Raw genomic sequence first — 15,457 nt, forward strand, 5'->3', positions numbered from 1 at the left:
ACAATTTAGTCAACCCATTGTTTTGTGTTGCGCCATCATTCAAGGTTCCACACCCACCATCACAAAATGTGAATTAAAAAAGTATAAATTAAAATTAAAATATTCCAACTACCCTTTGGGGTTTCATAAAGTTCTTTTAAATTAATTTTAATTGTTTTTGAATCTTTAAAATTGCATTTTGTAAAAATATTTGGAAGGATAAATTAATATACACATATGCATGAAATTGGTATATGGAAAGTTAGTCACCTGGCCATAACACACAGAAAACAAACACCCAAAAAAGTGTTTTGTGTGAGCATTTAATTTAAGAAAAAAAGAGGAACTGGGGTAGCAGACACAAAAAAAACAGACATCCAGGCTGTGAGCCATGAAGTGTCTTAGTGAAAAGGCCTGGATAGCACAAGGCAGACATCATTAGGAGCGGCATAATGATCCCCAGGATTTGATTTTTTTTTTGGCAAAAATGAGGCTGCTTAACACAAACACCACACATGCACAAATGTCATCCCTCTCTGAACAGGGCTTCTTCTTGAAGTCTGGGCTCATTTGGGCCTGGGCCAAAGTTCTCTCAAGTTGGGTGCAATTACTGCAGCGGAATTGTTCTGTTCGGCTTTAAAAACACAAACTACAGAGCTTAAACAAGACTTGCATTATGACTGAGAAAAAAGAAGGAAATGCATCAAGAAAGACTGTAAAAAGAAGAAGTTATTATCTTCTGTTTTGTTTTTGTTAGAAAAGCTTCCATTTTTTGGTAGTTGATGCTTCAAGATCCCAGAAATGTATCTTCAGGAACTCTGTTTGGCTGCAGGCCTGGAAAACAAGTCATCTTTGCTTGCAGTGACAGATTCATTCAGTGAGTTACTTATTAGGTGATTGTGCACCAACACAAATAAGTGCTAAATAACTGCATGCTTCGATGTATGTAATGTTTCAACAAGCTATAATGGATTCACGCATTAGCTGCTGGTAATAAGATGTAGTTCTTATCCAGTGCTTTTTAATTCCACAGTGAAACTGAGAGAAGTGCGAATGAAGCCGAGTGCAGTTATTTTACCTCGGCACAAATAGGATTAGGTGTTTGTACACAAGGCAGAATGGGGGTTTGGGATGGGGTGCTTTCCCTGGACGTTAAGCCTTCCAGCCCGGAGTGAGCCAGGTTACTGTGAGATTACGATGATCCACTTTGATCTGGGAAATGGAATTTCCTCCCAGACCACTTTTCAGCCTTTTTAGCTCTTTAGAAAACAGCCACAAACTCATAAAAATGCATAGGTAGCCCCACAGAAAGCTACACGTGATACATGAACTCAGTGTACATCTGCTGCTTCGGGGTTGAAACCACTGTAGTTTCAGACCGGATTGTTTTCTGACCATTATCTTTATAGCTTTCGTGCCAAAGCTTGAACTTAACTGCAGGAGGCAACTAAATCAAAACAATGGTCTCATGCTTGAGTCAGATTCCAGTTTCCTGGACCAAGTCCCACTGGATCATTCCTTTATCTTGCCTTAAGCCTCCAAATATACAACAGTGGGGATGTTTTTTTTTTTTTTTTATGTTTATTCGATTAGAATAAAGAACAAAAAAACACTGTATAGAATGTTTTACACAGCTGAGTTACTGATCAGGACACATATTCGGACAAAAACTAACGATGTACAAATAGATCAGCAATGCAAACAGCTCTGAACTCTCACACAGGAAGATTCTCAGAGCTCCTGGTCATGTTATCACAGGTTTGTGTTCTTCAGCCTGCATGGCTGGACTTTAAAAGTTCATTTAGAACAAGGGAGGGAAAACCTTTTGAGTGGTAGGCCACTAAGGGTTCTAAAGTTTGACAGGTGGAGTGATTTGGTAATCCACCTCATAAGAGGAAGAAAAATGAAATCTGGACAAAAACGTGTTTTCACTTTGACTGAAAATCAATATATATAGATTTTAAAACAGAACATTTTGAGGTTTTATTCCAAACCGGTGGCTTTTGCTCTCATTTTAGTAGAAATGCTGAATTCATGTGTTGTTGGAATGATCAAGAAAATAACTGACTCAAAAAACAAACATGAAACTATAAAAAAAAAAAATCTTTCAACACCACGTGAAACAAAACAAAAGGTCAATGTATTTGTAGTTCATCATATGGGGAGACACCATAAATACAGGGAAAGCAAAGGAATTAGGGTTGTGCCGATGGACGATATCATCGTCCATCGTGATGGGTGACTGACATCCCGATGGAGAGACCACCATCGTGATGCCACGCCCCCGCCACGTTGCGCGTCGACACCATAAGCCGCGGTTACATGTACAAAATATCTTGATGGGATCAATGGTCGGATTAGAATCCAACCGTGTACATGGCACAGAAAAATGTTTTCAGAATATAAAAACGTTCACTAAGGTCACACTTTCCGTCGGAATAAATCATTCGCACATGCGCAGTTTGAAAACCGGAAGGATATAAATTCCGCCGAGCGGCTTTTTTTTCAAACTTTATTGAATGTAACAATTCAATACAAAACAATGTTGAACAGCGCCGAGCGGCTATATACATTGACATGTCAGCTCGGTAAAATACGAGATGATCTTCTAAACATGCTTTTAATAATGTTACGGTTATTATGAAACACCTGTTCGCTCATCATTTGAATTTTAATCCGTGTGGTCAGTGCTTTTTCTGAACAAAGCCAGGATTAGCAGTATGCTAACACGGGCTAACAACATTAGCTTTGGGTGGTGCTGCTTGCTGGCTGCACGTAAACATGTAAGAATAACATCAGCCTTTATTTAGTCGGGACACGACTGGAAACACAAATCCGCGTGATTGTTTGAACGTTTTCTAAGGACTGAGCGACATTTCTGCTTTGAAGCTCAAACCGCTGTGTGTGCTGACGATCCGAGCTGTGCTCAGACACACACTTTTAGACCCGGTTCTGAGTTCGGTTGTTGTACCCCTAGAGCTGCGGGACGGATCGCAGTCTTAAATCTCCCACACATAGCGCTCATGTAACAAGAGCCCCCCCCCCTTCCCCTCAAACACAAAGCTGTAAGTCCGCGCTCCGCCGGTCCACTTCACTAGTGAAGTGCGGGAGCGGACTACTTCTTTTCTATTTTGTTTGTTACTTTTTTTGTTAAAGTCACTTCCCTCAGTTTATACTGGATCATCGCGGATTAGTCATTAGTTGGGAAATAAAATGAAAAAAGCACAAAAACGAATAGCAGTTATATAAGAACGAAAAATGTAAAAATACCCCCCAACCCCCCCTCCCCCCCGACGATGTCATCGTCCATCCCGATGGTTGACAGCAAACATCGTCAACGGCCAATTTAAGGGACATCGCCCAACCCTAAAAGGAATAATACGTAAATCAACATAATTCAGTCCAGTTGGCAGGCCTGATTGAATAGTTTAACGGCCCCATGTGGGCGTAGTTTGTCCGCTCCTCATCTAGAAGACGTTTGGCTGCTCTAATTGGTTGGTAGCTCTAACTGCTGAGTGGGAATTCAAGGTATCCATGCTTTAGAAATTAAATAAGCAGATGTTGTGAGAGCAGATGCAACATCTGACTTGTGTCCTGTTATTTGGTCCGGTGGAGATCTCAGTGTGGCTCACAGGCAATGGCATGGTGTGAAGGGGACCTCAGTCTCCTGGGCAAAGATGTCAAAACAGGACTGTAAACATGGGGGACAAGATATGTCTCAGACTCCCACCTCAGTTGAAAGGAGATTTGACAAAGATTCTTCCTCGAACTCCTCTTTCAAACCATCTGTCCTCTCTGTTCAAGAGGTACACTTTGTCTTCAAAAGTGTCCCCTGCTTGTCCGGTGCAGGTGAACGGATGTGGCTCTTTTGTGCCAGCCGATTGTGGAGGGGTTGTTTACTCTCCCCAACACACCGACCAAAGTACTCCTGATGACACAGACCACACTGCTCTCCTTTTCCAACTGCGATTTTGTTGTTTGGATTGTTGATACTTGCACCTCCTAATGTGACATCTAGTTATTTAATTATTCATCACACCTCTGAAGTAATCAGTGCATAAACTGAGTTCTCCATTCTTCTAGATCAACCTTAAAAGTCAATTTGCCTTGAAGAACAGAATTCTATGATCTCATCAGGTAACTCGGGTCACTCATGCAGAAAAAGACCAGCAACATCTGCCATGATCAGACCTAGTTGAGTTTTTTAAATGCTATGGGAAAGTCTCTCAGTATTTCCTTTTTTTAATCTTCCAAACCTAATGATGCACCGGACCAACTTCTATGAAAACCCAATTATTCATGTTATCACACGTTTCAGTCATGTTAATTATGATCCATCTCAAGAAAGTTGGGAAATGTATGAGAGTTCAAGCTGTAAGTTTAAACTGCATTTGTGTTTTGGATATTTTTGTGTTCTTACTTGAGCAGATGAATTTAGGATATTCCTTCTCATAAGTGGTATATTTTTTTATGCACAGGATTAAAGGCATCTTAATATGTGGCAACTTTATGTGGCCAGATTCAATTCATTTCAAAACAATTCAGAATGTTATCATTCTTTCAAAAAAAAAAAATTAAACGAAAAGCTTATTATGTGTAGGATGCTTTATTTTGCAAGTATGCACATAAAGTATGCAGCATTAGAAACTCATTTTGAAAAGAAAGCTACTTTTTGTTGAATATTATTGATTACCTGATTTCCTGCTGCTCAAAAAGACAATTTAACAAAACATCTGAAGACAACCAATATTGTCCATTTGATAATTTTCTTTCAAATTATAAATACCACTTATCTGTTCATCATACGTGTCTCTTCTATCCATCAACTTCGTTTCCTCCGCCCCTTCTAACCCTTATTCTGACCATAAAATGGATTTCCTTTTGTCTCTTCTCCTAAAATAGCTTATGAAAGCGAGACCTGAGCACTTATTTATTCCAACTATATACGTAAACATGCAGCAACGTGAACAAAACATTTGCTCCAGAAATATGTGCACAGAAAAGCATTCCATGGGGATAGATCGTGACAACTAGGAGGATTACTGGTTGTGCTGTTGCCATGGGTGGTAAATGAAGCTGCTTACAATCGAACTCAAAGGTTTGCTTTGCACATCCAGGAGAATTTAAAAAAAGAAACATGTATTGTGAAATTTAAATTTTTACCGATAATATTCAAAGAATTGTTTCAGAAGTTTTGACCAATGTTTTGAAAAAGCAATCCAAGAAATTTAAGAGGATGCCAGAAGTGATATGCTCTGACATCCTCTTAAACCTCACACCAAAAAGGCACGCACTTCTGACTGTTGTAAACAATGTTTGACAAAAAAGATGGAAAAATATTTTTCTGCAATAAATACCATTGCATTTTTCAAAGAAAAAAGGTAATTCAGGACGTGTTGGGTTGAAGAATCTGGAGCACACAGTCCAGAGAAATCAATTAAACATGCGGCAGGTGTATATAGATGCTGGCATGTCTGGCTAAATGCAAATGTGCAACTGCAGGACAGTGAGGGAGGTCAAACAGGATGAAACATTACCAGAAGGTGCTGTGTGGTCTAGCATTCCACATGACTAAGCAGGTTACCTGAGTTCTGTGCTTTTATTAGCAAAGTGTTTAGAATAGCAGTACACTGATGCCCTAAGGTGTTGCAGAAAATAAGAGCTAAAAATAGAAGCACATCAATTAATAATGATATTAATAATATGACGTTACAACTTTAGCAGGAATTTCTCCCTCCATCAAGACATCAAGATAAAAGGAAAATGTGGTTTAACCTTTTTATGAAATATTTTTTTACAACTGTGTGTGTATATATATATATATATATATATATATATATATATATAAAGAACAGAGGAAGCCGTTGTGGTGGATGTGGCAGTGTCAAGCGATGGGAACATCAGGAAGAAGGAACATGAGAAACTGGAGAAATACCAGGGACTCAGAGAAGAACTGGAGAAAGCCTGGAAAGTGAAGGTGACAGTGGTGCCTGTGGTAATTGGAGCACTCGGGGCAGTAACCCCCAAGCTGGAGGAGTGGCTGCAACAGATACCTGGAAAGATCTCAGACATCTCAATCCAGAAAAGCGCAGTGCTAGGAACAGCTAAGATACTGCAGGACCCTCAAGCTCCCAGGCCTCTGGTAGAGGACCCGAGCTTGGAGGAGAAACCACCCGCAGAGGGTGAGAGGGGCGGGTTTTTTTTATATATACACAGACATACACACATGTATGTGTGTTTGTGACTCAGCATAAATGAAGGAAGAAATGAAACTGTGCTTAAGTTTGCTGCCAAACATAGTCTGGAATAAAATCTTATCCCACTGCAAAAATGAATAATATAGGTAAACAACACAAAGTGGAAATTACACCATAACCCATTCAAAATAATAAATATAAAATAAAAACGCAGAAACAATCCAAGCTATTTTGTCTTAAAAGATAATTGTTAGCCATAAAGATGCCAAAAAAAATGTCTTTCAATGCGAAAAAGGCAAAGTCTGCCGGGTCACAGCAAGATTTGTTGCCTTAATTCATTAACTGTCTCCTAAATTTCAAAAGCTGTGGGTACTGAAGATTTAAATCCAGGAGGGTTGCAGATAAAGTGACTTTTTCAGAGAGTAAAAAAAAAAGCTTTTAAAAAGGCAGCTTCATGGGTTTATTTAAGTTTCTTTTTTTCTTTTCTTTGTATCATTTGATAATTCTGTGAGCAATTCAGAGTTGGAAGAAAAGTTTTTACATTAAATGTTATCTTTTTTTGGTAGCACTTTACAATAGAATTGCTTAACAATACAGTATGAACAAGTATTGATATATCCATGAAAGGCTGTATAGATTGACAGTACTGTTCATTTGACTACGGCCTAAACAGATTTTATTGCTGAACCATTGGAATAACAAAGCGTGCGTCAAATACATTTGGATTCATAAAGAGTTCTCAATGTACAACTCTTAACCCTTACTTTCTAAAAAAAAGAAATCCATCCCCTGACTTGTCGATTCCAATAACCCTTTCTCTAAATTGCTTGGAGTGTTCCTCTGTCTCATGGTAAAATGGTAGCCAGGAATATCACTCCACCAGGATCTGGACCCTTCATAGACTGGAGTTTTATAACTCAGTCACTTTGGACACACCTACACCACTCAGGTAATCTTCATTTCACTAATTGTGAGACTATTTGCACTAATTGGATCAATTCAACTTCAATTGAATTAGACCATTACATTTAGAAATGCGTGAATAATTATGCAAACATTTATATTTCATATAATATTTTGTTTCATTGACATTAATTTGTAGAATTCTGTTTTAACATTGACATTGAAGAGTTTTTTCTAGTAAATTCTTGTGTAAGGAAAGACAAATTTCATTGACCATGAGTGATTTATGAAAGCAACAAAAGGGACAAACATCCAAGGGGATGAATGTTTTTGTAAGGCACTGCACATCAAAAGAGGATTGGAGTGAGTTTTGAACTTTCACCCTTTAGTATTGGCCGATTCCTGCCAACTGTCTTGGTTCTCTTGTCTCTTCAGTTATTTGCATCGCTCATTTTTGTTCTTCTCCCCTCCTTGCATCTGTGCGTCTTTCTTCTCTCATCTCGCACAGACAGAAATATCCTGTCACACATGGGAGAAGACCAGTTTCATCTGGGAATGTGGGGGATTTTCCAAGAACAAGCTCATCAAAGTCTTCTTCATTTAAAGACATTGGATTTTTCTGTAGATCATAAACATGTCAACAAAAAAAACTTCAATCAGGTTGAAAATACACTATTACAATGATATCAGAAAATACTTATACTATTAGAAGAATTGTGAAACTCTTTGCTAGCGTGTATTGTTTATACAATCCATGTAGAAGATTATGTACTGCCTGGGGGAGAAAAAGAAAGAGAATTCGTTTGAACTACCAAGCATATTTACATGTTTTGGGAGTTCTTTATAGAGGACGGGGAGTCTGAATGCATCTTTTTTACCAGTGTTATGACTTTGACTTTGTGGAATGACAGAAGAGTTTAAAGCTGTTTGAATTGTTTTCTCATCACAATGGACATTAAAAATAAGTGATGCAATATGAAGGACTTCTAGTACATAAAGAACAGCATAAATTGTCTTTGGAAACTGGTGGGTGTGAAGCTCGAAAACAGACATAAATTGCCTGGTGCCTCCTAAACTTTCACAACAAAACAAGAATAGCTGGGATAACCTGTCTGAAGGGCGGAGTGTTTTTTTTTTTTTGCGATGGACCTTCAGTCAAATTGAGAGGTATTTATGGTATATAAATTGATAAATACTTTCATTGAAGTGCATTTAATTCAACATATACTTAAATGATATTTTACAAATTCTTCCATTTCAACAGCTTCCAGGGGTGTAAAGGATACAGATGCATATCAAATAATTGATCCATTGCTGGGAGTAACAGCAGTGTCGGTTGAAAACCACAGACATGAACAAGGTTTTGGTGTTAAAAAAGGTATAAAATCAACCAGAAAGTAAATAATCAGTTACTGGCAAACTTTAGCAGTTTCTCTTCCAGTTGTTCTCTTTACTGTCTTTGCCTTTTTATTTACATGTGATGCAAACACAAAGACGTCCAATCATAAGCTCACTTCTACCAACGACACACTTTTATTTAACCACAGAGAACAAAACAGTCTAAAAGACCCCAAATGACAGCTTTTTATGCTTGAAGCTGTTATTTATAGGCCTATTTAGATCGTATCTATAGGTAAAAGAATTCTATCTTATCGTATTGCCACAAAGTTAGTAGAATCTGTTTTATATCGATTTGTGGACCATGTATCGAATCATGTGAATACATGAATCTGGATGACATGCCAAACCCCCATATTTAATGTGGATTTCTTCAAGACATTTACAGTATAATCAGTGTAACTTTAGCTAAATAACAGAGTGTATGTATAAAAGTGTCCTGTCTGCTGTTCTGATGTTTCCTGAAAAGCTGTAAGTGCAAAATATTCTGATATAAATAATGCAGCAAAAACAATACAGCAGTATAGAGTAATTTTACCATATGAAAAAAGCACAGCAACGGCTAAAACCTTTAGTTTCAGGAGGTACTCCATAGCAGTCTGAAGTTCAGTTGTGAATAGAAGCTCATTTTAAGTTTTATAATACACTGTTCTAACATGTTAAACTCAGATGAGTGTTTTCATGGAATTCTTTCTCACTTTATCCATTAATAGGACTGAAAACAAAGAACTAACACAAAAAATGCTCTTTAATGTTAAATGTTAGGAGTGTGGTACCAGCAAGAGCTGCTTATGCCTTTTGCCACAAACAGCCTTTATGTTGTTTAAAAAAAAAGTGCAGCATTTTGTTTTCTTTGATCTCTAAGAGGAGCTAAACATTTTCAGGACGTGACCCTCACAGCTTCAGTTTCTTTGAGCTTTCTTCCCTTTGCTTGTCTGCTTTATCTGCTCATGCTCGCAGAGCTGCTGATATGCACGCACCCTTCCTTCATCATTTTTTTCCTTTTATACCCATTTCCCATCACTGATGAACAAATTACCATGAAATCTTACTTTTCTGCTACGACCGCCACTTCCCTCCCTCCCCTGCTGTTCTAAACACAGCCAACAAGCAATTTTCAGACCAGGCTGATTGAATTCATTCTTTTTTCCCCCGCTACTTTGTTCATTGCTTTTGCTGAACCTCTCGATGCCACACACCTTTACCTGCATGTTGATAAATTGCACAAAAATCTGCCTGTAGGATGTGCTGGACATGAGAATTGAGGCAAAACATTGAACTCGGTCTGAATGAGCAGTAAATATGAACAAGCACTTAAAATACAGACATACTTTATCACCAAATTATGAATAACAGCAGTAATAAACACACAGGTAAAACAGCGACACATCTACTGCCTGTGTTAATGACAGAAGAGGAAGATAGGAGCAGTCAGAGCGCTTTGAACACAACATCTAATATAAGGATGTCTCCATAAAGGCCAACCATGAGCCTTCAGGGACACCAAGGAAACACACACATTAAAAGTACATCCCACACGGTTAAAAACAACAGGAGGTTATTAATGGTCAGGTGTTCGTGCAGTTCTGCTCAAAGCACTTCTCCAACAAACTGTGTCCCACAAGGAGCCGTAATCATTCCCCACTCCCTACCAATCATTTACAGCAGCAGCTGCCCAATATCCTCTGGTCAATCCACATCCACAGTTTTGTAATAGCCTCCTGCAACACTGTCTCGGCTGATTTAAGTCTCCGCAGCAGCGACAGACCTTCAATCTGTTGGTTTTATCATCCAAATGGAACAGCAGACTGCAAGGAGAAGTCTCTAATGGGGGAATCTAGAGGTAGAGGTTCAGGTAGATATAAATCTGGCTGTGCGTAACCTTTTCTCACAAAATGCATGAGAAAGCCATGTGATGAATACCTGCACTACAATGATATATTAGGAAAATAAGAAAAGTGAGCAAAGTTATAAGGTGAGCTGCAAAAAAGACAGCAGGACAGTGGGCAGACTATCCTTCCCAAGAGCAAAGGAGCTGTCCTTGTTTGACAAACTTCATGGTCCTCCTTTGCGCTCACATTTTAGGAACTATCATTACAGATGCCATATATAGAAATTTACATGGGCCAGTGAACAGAATAGAAGAATATTTTCTGCATGACTTTAATGGCAGGCAAATGTGGAGTAATGGCTTCATAAAAATATTCAGCTCCAATTATGTGTTCATATTTCACTCATCCAGTGATGGTTGACAATTTTACGCCGCTCTCGCCTCAACCTGTGTGGCCTGCAAATCAATGTCCATTAAAGCGACAGTGTTCAGTGCCACCACATCTTCTTTCCATTAACTCTGCTGCTGCACAGTCTCATCCACCAACAGAACAGCTGCAGAGTATGATATCTGCACGCTCCGGGAAGCTGCTGCAGCCAGATGCTCATTACGGTGACACATTGACCTCCGGTTATTTCACAACATGCCGATAATGAACTGGACCGCTTGTAGTGTGTGCTCGTTGAAGGCAATTTTAATCGTTATGTATCCTCCAGAGTTGACAGAGTGTCCATACTCATTTTCTGCCAAAGCTAAACTTTTCAAAGCTTCTGATCCTTTAACCTGGACAGTTCCTGCTAAAAACAAACTTTTATTCAAAGCAACTTCTTCCAGAACACATCAACAGCATATTTCTTGATTATTGACTGATCCCACTGAACAACCACAGCAAAGCAAGTCTAATGCCTGATTTACACTGGTCCTGTGCATCTCCCTTGCATTGTGTGGGGAGTCCATCTCACGACCAACAGTTTACATTAGGGGTGTCAAACCCAAGGCCTTGAGGGCCAGCCTCTAGCTAGTTTTCTAGAAAACCCTGCTTTATCTGCTGTTGATTACCTGCTGTGTTTAGCCAATAAAACACTTGAATGGCAGGTTAGAAAACATGTAGGACACGGGTCCTGGGATTGGACACTCCTGGTTTACATCTCTCTGTTGGGTCTCCGGTCCGCCCCTCCCTCCCCGCTGGCTTCCGGAGGAGTGGTTTATCCTGCCACCCACATGTCAAGTACTTCATCCAAAACTTTGGCAATCAGGCCCCATGACCTCTCCTTCTTCACCAAGTCATCATAACATGGATGCTCTGTGTCGTACACGATGTCATGTTTTTGTACTTTTACAAAATTAAACTTTTGTCATCCATGGCAAAAATGAACAACGGTGTTATCCGAGGTGTTAATGTGCGTTATCCTGTGGTAACGTCACCTAAATAGAAAATACATGTTTATAAAGTTTTAGTTTGAAAGTACAAAACCCGGACCTTTATCCTGTTTCTCCGGCTTTTTACAGCAAAATCGACCCGTCGACGGACTGGAAATAGAACTCATGCATAAAGCTTGCGTTGCAAAGGGATGGACGTCAGACACAGACATGACGGAGGAGAAGTAAACATTCTGATTGATTAATGAACCTGTTGTGAGACACAGCTCAGACCGATCCGTGTATATTAGCATTAAATCTGTTGACTAAGCTTTCCTAACCTTGGTAAAGTCCTTTTGAGAATAGGACAGGGTAAATGATCCAAATATGTTCAAACAAATCTAAGAAAAAAATGTCCTTTCTAAAGGTCAATTATTTTTATTTTTACTTTTGGTACCAACAAATGATTCCCAGAAATGTCTTGTTCTCTTGTACTAAACTCCATTTCATTCTACATTCATCTTCTTTTTCACTTATATTAATGACTTGATGATCTGTGAAGGACTTTTTCTTTATATTTAAATATCTTAAAGAACAGAAATAAATTTAGAAAAACACAATTTGCCTTTAGAAAACGATTGTGGTTATATAAAACAACCCTTTTAAAAAAATTGATACAAACTTTTAATTAGCTACACTCCAAGAGGTTTTAAGGTTTAAACACAAGTATAAATAAAGACAACATTTTTCTCTAAATCATTTTTAAAAGCACAAGTTTATAGGGCAGTCATATACTAGATTCTTTGGCCCTCTTCTTTTAGAATTTTTTAAATTATTAGAGCATGACATTTTCAATATCAAAATGACATACTGGTTACTAATCCTTGAACACTCCTTTACACTCTGTCACACTTCTTGACACTCATACATTTGAAGGGACAGGATGGAGACAAAGAAAGGAGCAGGTTTTATAGCCGCCCATTAAACTCACCTCCTCTCCTGTCAGGTAGTACGCTGCAAGAAGCCCACCGACGTAACGAATGTTCACCTCAAAGAGGGATGCCTCGCCATTCTGTTGAACCAAAAAAAAGAAACACGAGATCACGTCACAGAGTCATTTTCAGATGAAGCTTCATACAAGAGCAAAGATATGGAGCAGAAAGAGAACACTGCAAATTTCACAACTTACTTTATTATTTTGTTTTTAGTGGGAGATGTCTTGGAAATAGCACAGCACAGATGTAAAGATACAAATTTTACAAAGCACAGACTTTAAAGCCTGTGATGCGCATAAATATGTACATTATATCTCTCACTTCCAGGTGTGCTGATTTGTATTCAGTGATTAGAAAAATACTTTTTAAAGATTTATCAGGTGATATATCTCTCAAAGGAGTGATAGTAATTTTTAAATTCCACCGTCCTATCAACGCAGTATTTTCTCTAAACTTACTTTTGTTTTCCCTCCAACTTAGGGTTTTATATTTAGAATGACACTATTAAGGAATACTATTTAAAAAACATTTTATTTTTTTAGAAAAAAATTGTTTTCCTCAATCTTTAAGAAAAATCTAATGTAAATCTGACATGAGGTTACAGTCTAAGTTGTGGAACAGGAAGCAAAAACAGATTTTTTAAAAGAAAAGCATTTTTTAATGTTGGCTTTTTTATTTTGATTTAATTTAGAGCTTATTTAAAGAAAACTCAGTTAAACTGAAAAATGATAACTGCTGAAGTGATAATAGCAGCCCAAAGTGGTGTAGAACAGGTGCAACATTTAAGCTGCAAGAATTAAAATACTTCAGTGTCAGTAGCTCTTAAGAGGAACTACTTTTGAACCATTTAGAGTAAACGGCTTCCTGCTGCGGCCATTTTAAAGAGGAAAAAATATATTAATAATGATTTGATTTGATTTATTTCAAGCATTGTAGTCGAAGCAATAAAGAGTTTCCACATATTTATCAGTGATTACGGAAATGTTGGAATGCATAGTTTAAAAAGACAGAAAATAAAACAAAACAAAAAAGTCACTTAAATCACATTTGCTTAATTAAATATAGAGATTATTAACTAAAGTTAAGTAGAGCTTGATTTATTGCTTGAAAAGTGGGAAGAAGCGAGTTTATACAATCCCACCACTACTGAGTTCATTCATTTGACAGTTTTACAGTTTTTTTAATCCGGTTCTGATCCGATAGATTCTTTTCAAGTAACAAAATCCAGTGCCTAGTAATGATTGATCATCTTCAGAAAACCTTCCTTCATGATTTCAGTAAACAGTAACGGTAACCATTATGTAATGATCATTGATTATTAGAAGACATTATCACAATAATCCAGTAATTATATATACACATTCAGATCAAGTAAAGAAAATTAATAGCTTATTGACTGTAATTTAAACATTTCAGTAATCATTATTGCACATTACAATGTAATACTCATTGATTGTATTTAAAAGAGCTTTGATCATTTTACAACAATCAAGTTCACACATGTATTTGGAATTATTTAAACACCTATTGATCCTTAACTCCTCTTATCTTCATATTGTGAAATCAGTTTCTTTATACCTTTTTCTTGAATATTTCGATATTTGAACATTTTTTGAGCTCATTACTTAACCCGTTCCAAAGTGTAGTGCCACACACAATATTCAGTTTCTACTGAATATTTCTACTCAGTTTCTACTCGAGTTTTACATTTAATAATTTTTCAAGAATTCATTCGTATAATCAGTTTCCAGTAGAGTGGTAAATAGTTAGGTAAATAGTGAAATTTTGCAAAAATCACTTCATCTTTACAAGGCAGCTATTTAACATTTGGTCAAAGTGTGCAGTGATGCTATATAAATCTAACATATGCAGTACGGTCCATTTCATTCAAACTGAAATAAAATAACAGGTGACACCACAAGCATCACAGTATGTTACCATAATTACTGGCTCTTGTGCTGAAAGTTGAAGCAGAATGGTACTCAGTTAGGCTGAAGACCCGTCGAGAAGGAAATTACTATCTTAAGTGTGGATCAGAAGGAAACTGTAATTGGCTGCCAAAAAGGCCAATTTTCTCCACTTTCAAACACATACATCAAGACAGAGAGTTGCTCACATCTTTTTAAGTTGTTTGAAAATATGATGTACTTGACTATAGTGATAGAATAGCAAATGTCAAAACTGCAAACTCGTATTTTTTACAGGAAAGTATTGCTTAAGATTTTTTATCAATTTATTTGTTTGCCGATATCTTTTATATATAATTCTAAATTAAAAAAAAAGGTTGTGTACTGCGATCATTCAGAAAAGGCACAAACAAGGTAATGCTGTTTGATTTTAATGTAGGAATAATTCTAACTTTTCTAAACTGTCCTCGAAATCGAACACCTTCAAGAATTATCAAGTCAAAAAAATGTTTTCAAACTTTTTTGAGGAGAATAAAACTCAAAGATATTTCTTCCTAATTCATTGACCTTTAAATTACAAAAAAATATTTCAATAATACCCACTAAAGTAAATAATAAAAAATCAACCAAAGAAGACCCAGTCTTCTTTTTCAAAAAGAGAAAAAAAAAGCTCTGACTAATCACTTTAGCGTAATTAGGGTTTTAAAAAAAAATAAAATAAAAGAAATAAATGACAAAAATAGATAAAAGTAAAATATTTAGGAGGTGAATAAATAACTTTGTCTCACTCTTCTGCAAGAATATTTGATATACATTTTTGTATTCTATATTGTTTTGGGGGGTTTTGGCCTCAAGTTTGACCAATATTTTAGTTATTTTTAATAAATA

The 15,457-nt window shown here is 37.2% G+C and overlaps 1 protein-coding gene across 1 annotated transcript in view; it reads right to left on the reverse strand.

Annotated features, from left to right (window-relative positions):
• Window positions 1–15,457, reverse strand: part of LOC101155716 (mannosyl-oligosaccharide 1,2-alpha-mannosidase IA) — a 187,785-nt gene that overhangs the window by 44,485 nt on the left and 127,843 nt on the right. The window contains exon 4 of the mRNA XM_004078309.5: window positions 12,659–12,739. Coding sequence (XP_004078357.1) covers window positions 12,659–12,739 — 81 coding nt within the window. The remainder of the gene's footprint in view (window positions 1–12,658; window positions 12,740–15,457) is intronic.

The sequence above is a fragment of the Oryzias latipes genome, chromosome 16 (assembly GCF_053564925.1).
Source record: "Oryzias latipes strain Hd-rR chromosome 16, Olatipes_Hd-rR_3.1".
Lineage (NCBI taxonomy): Eukaryota > Metazoa > Chordata > Actinopteri > Beloniformes > Adrianichthyidae > Oryzias > Oryzias latipes.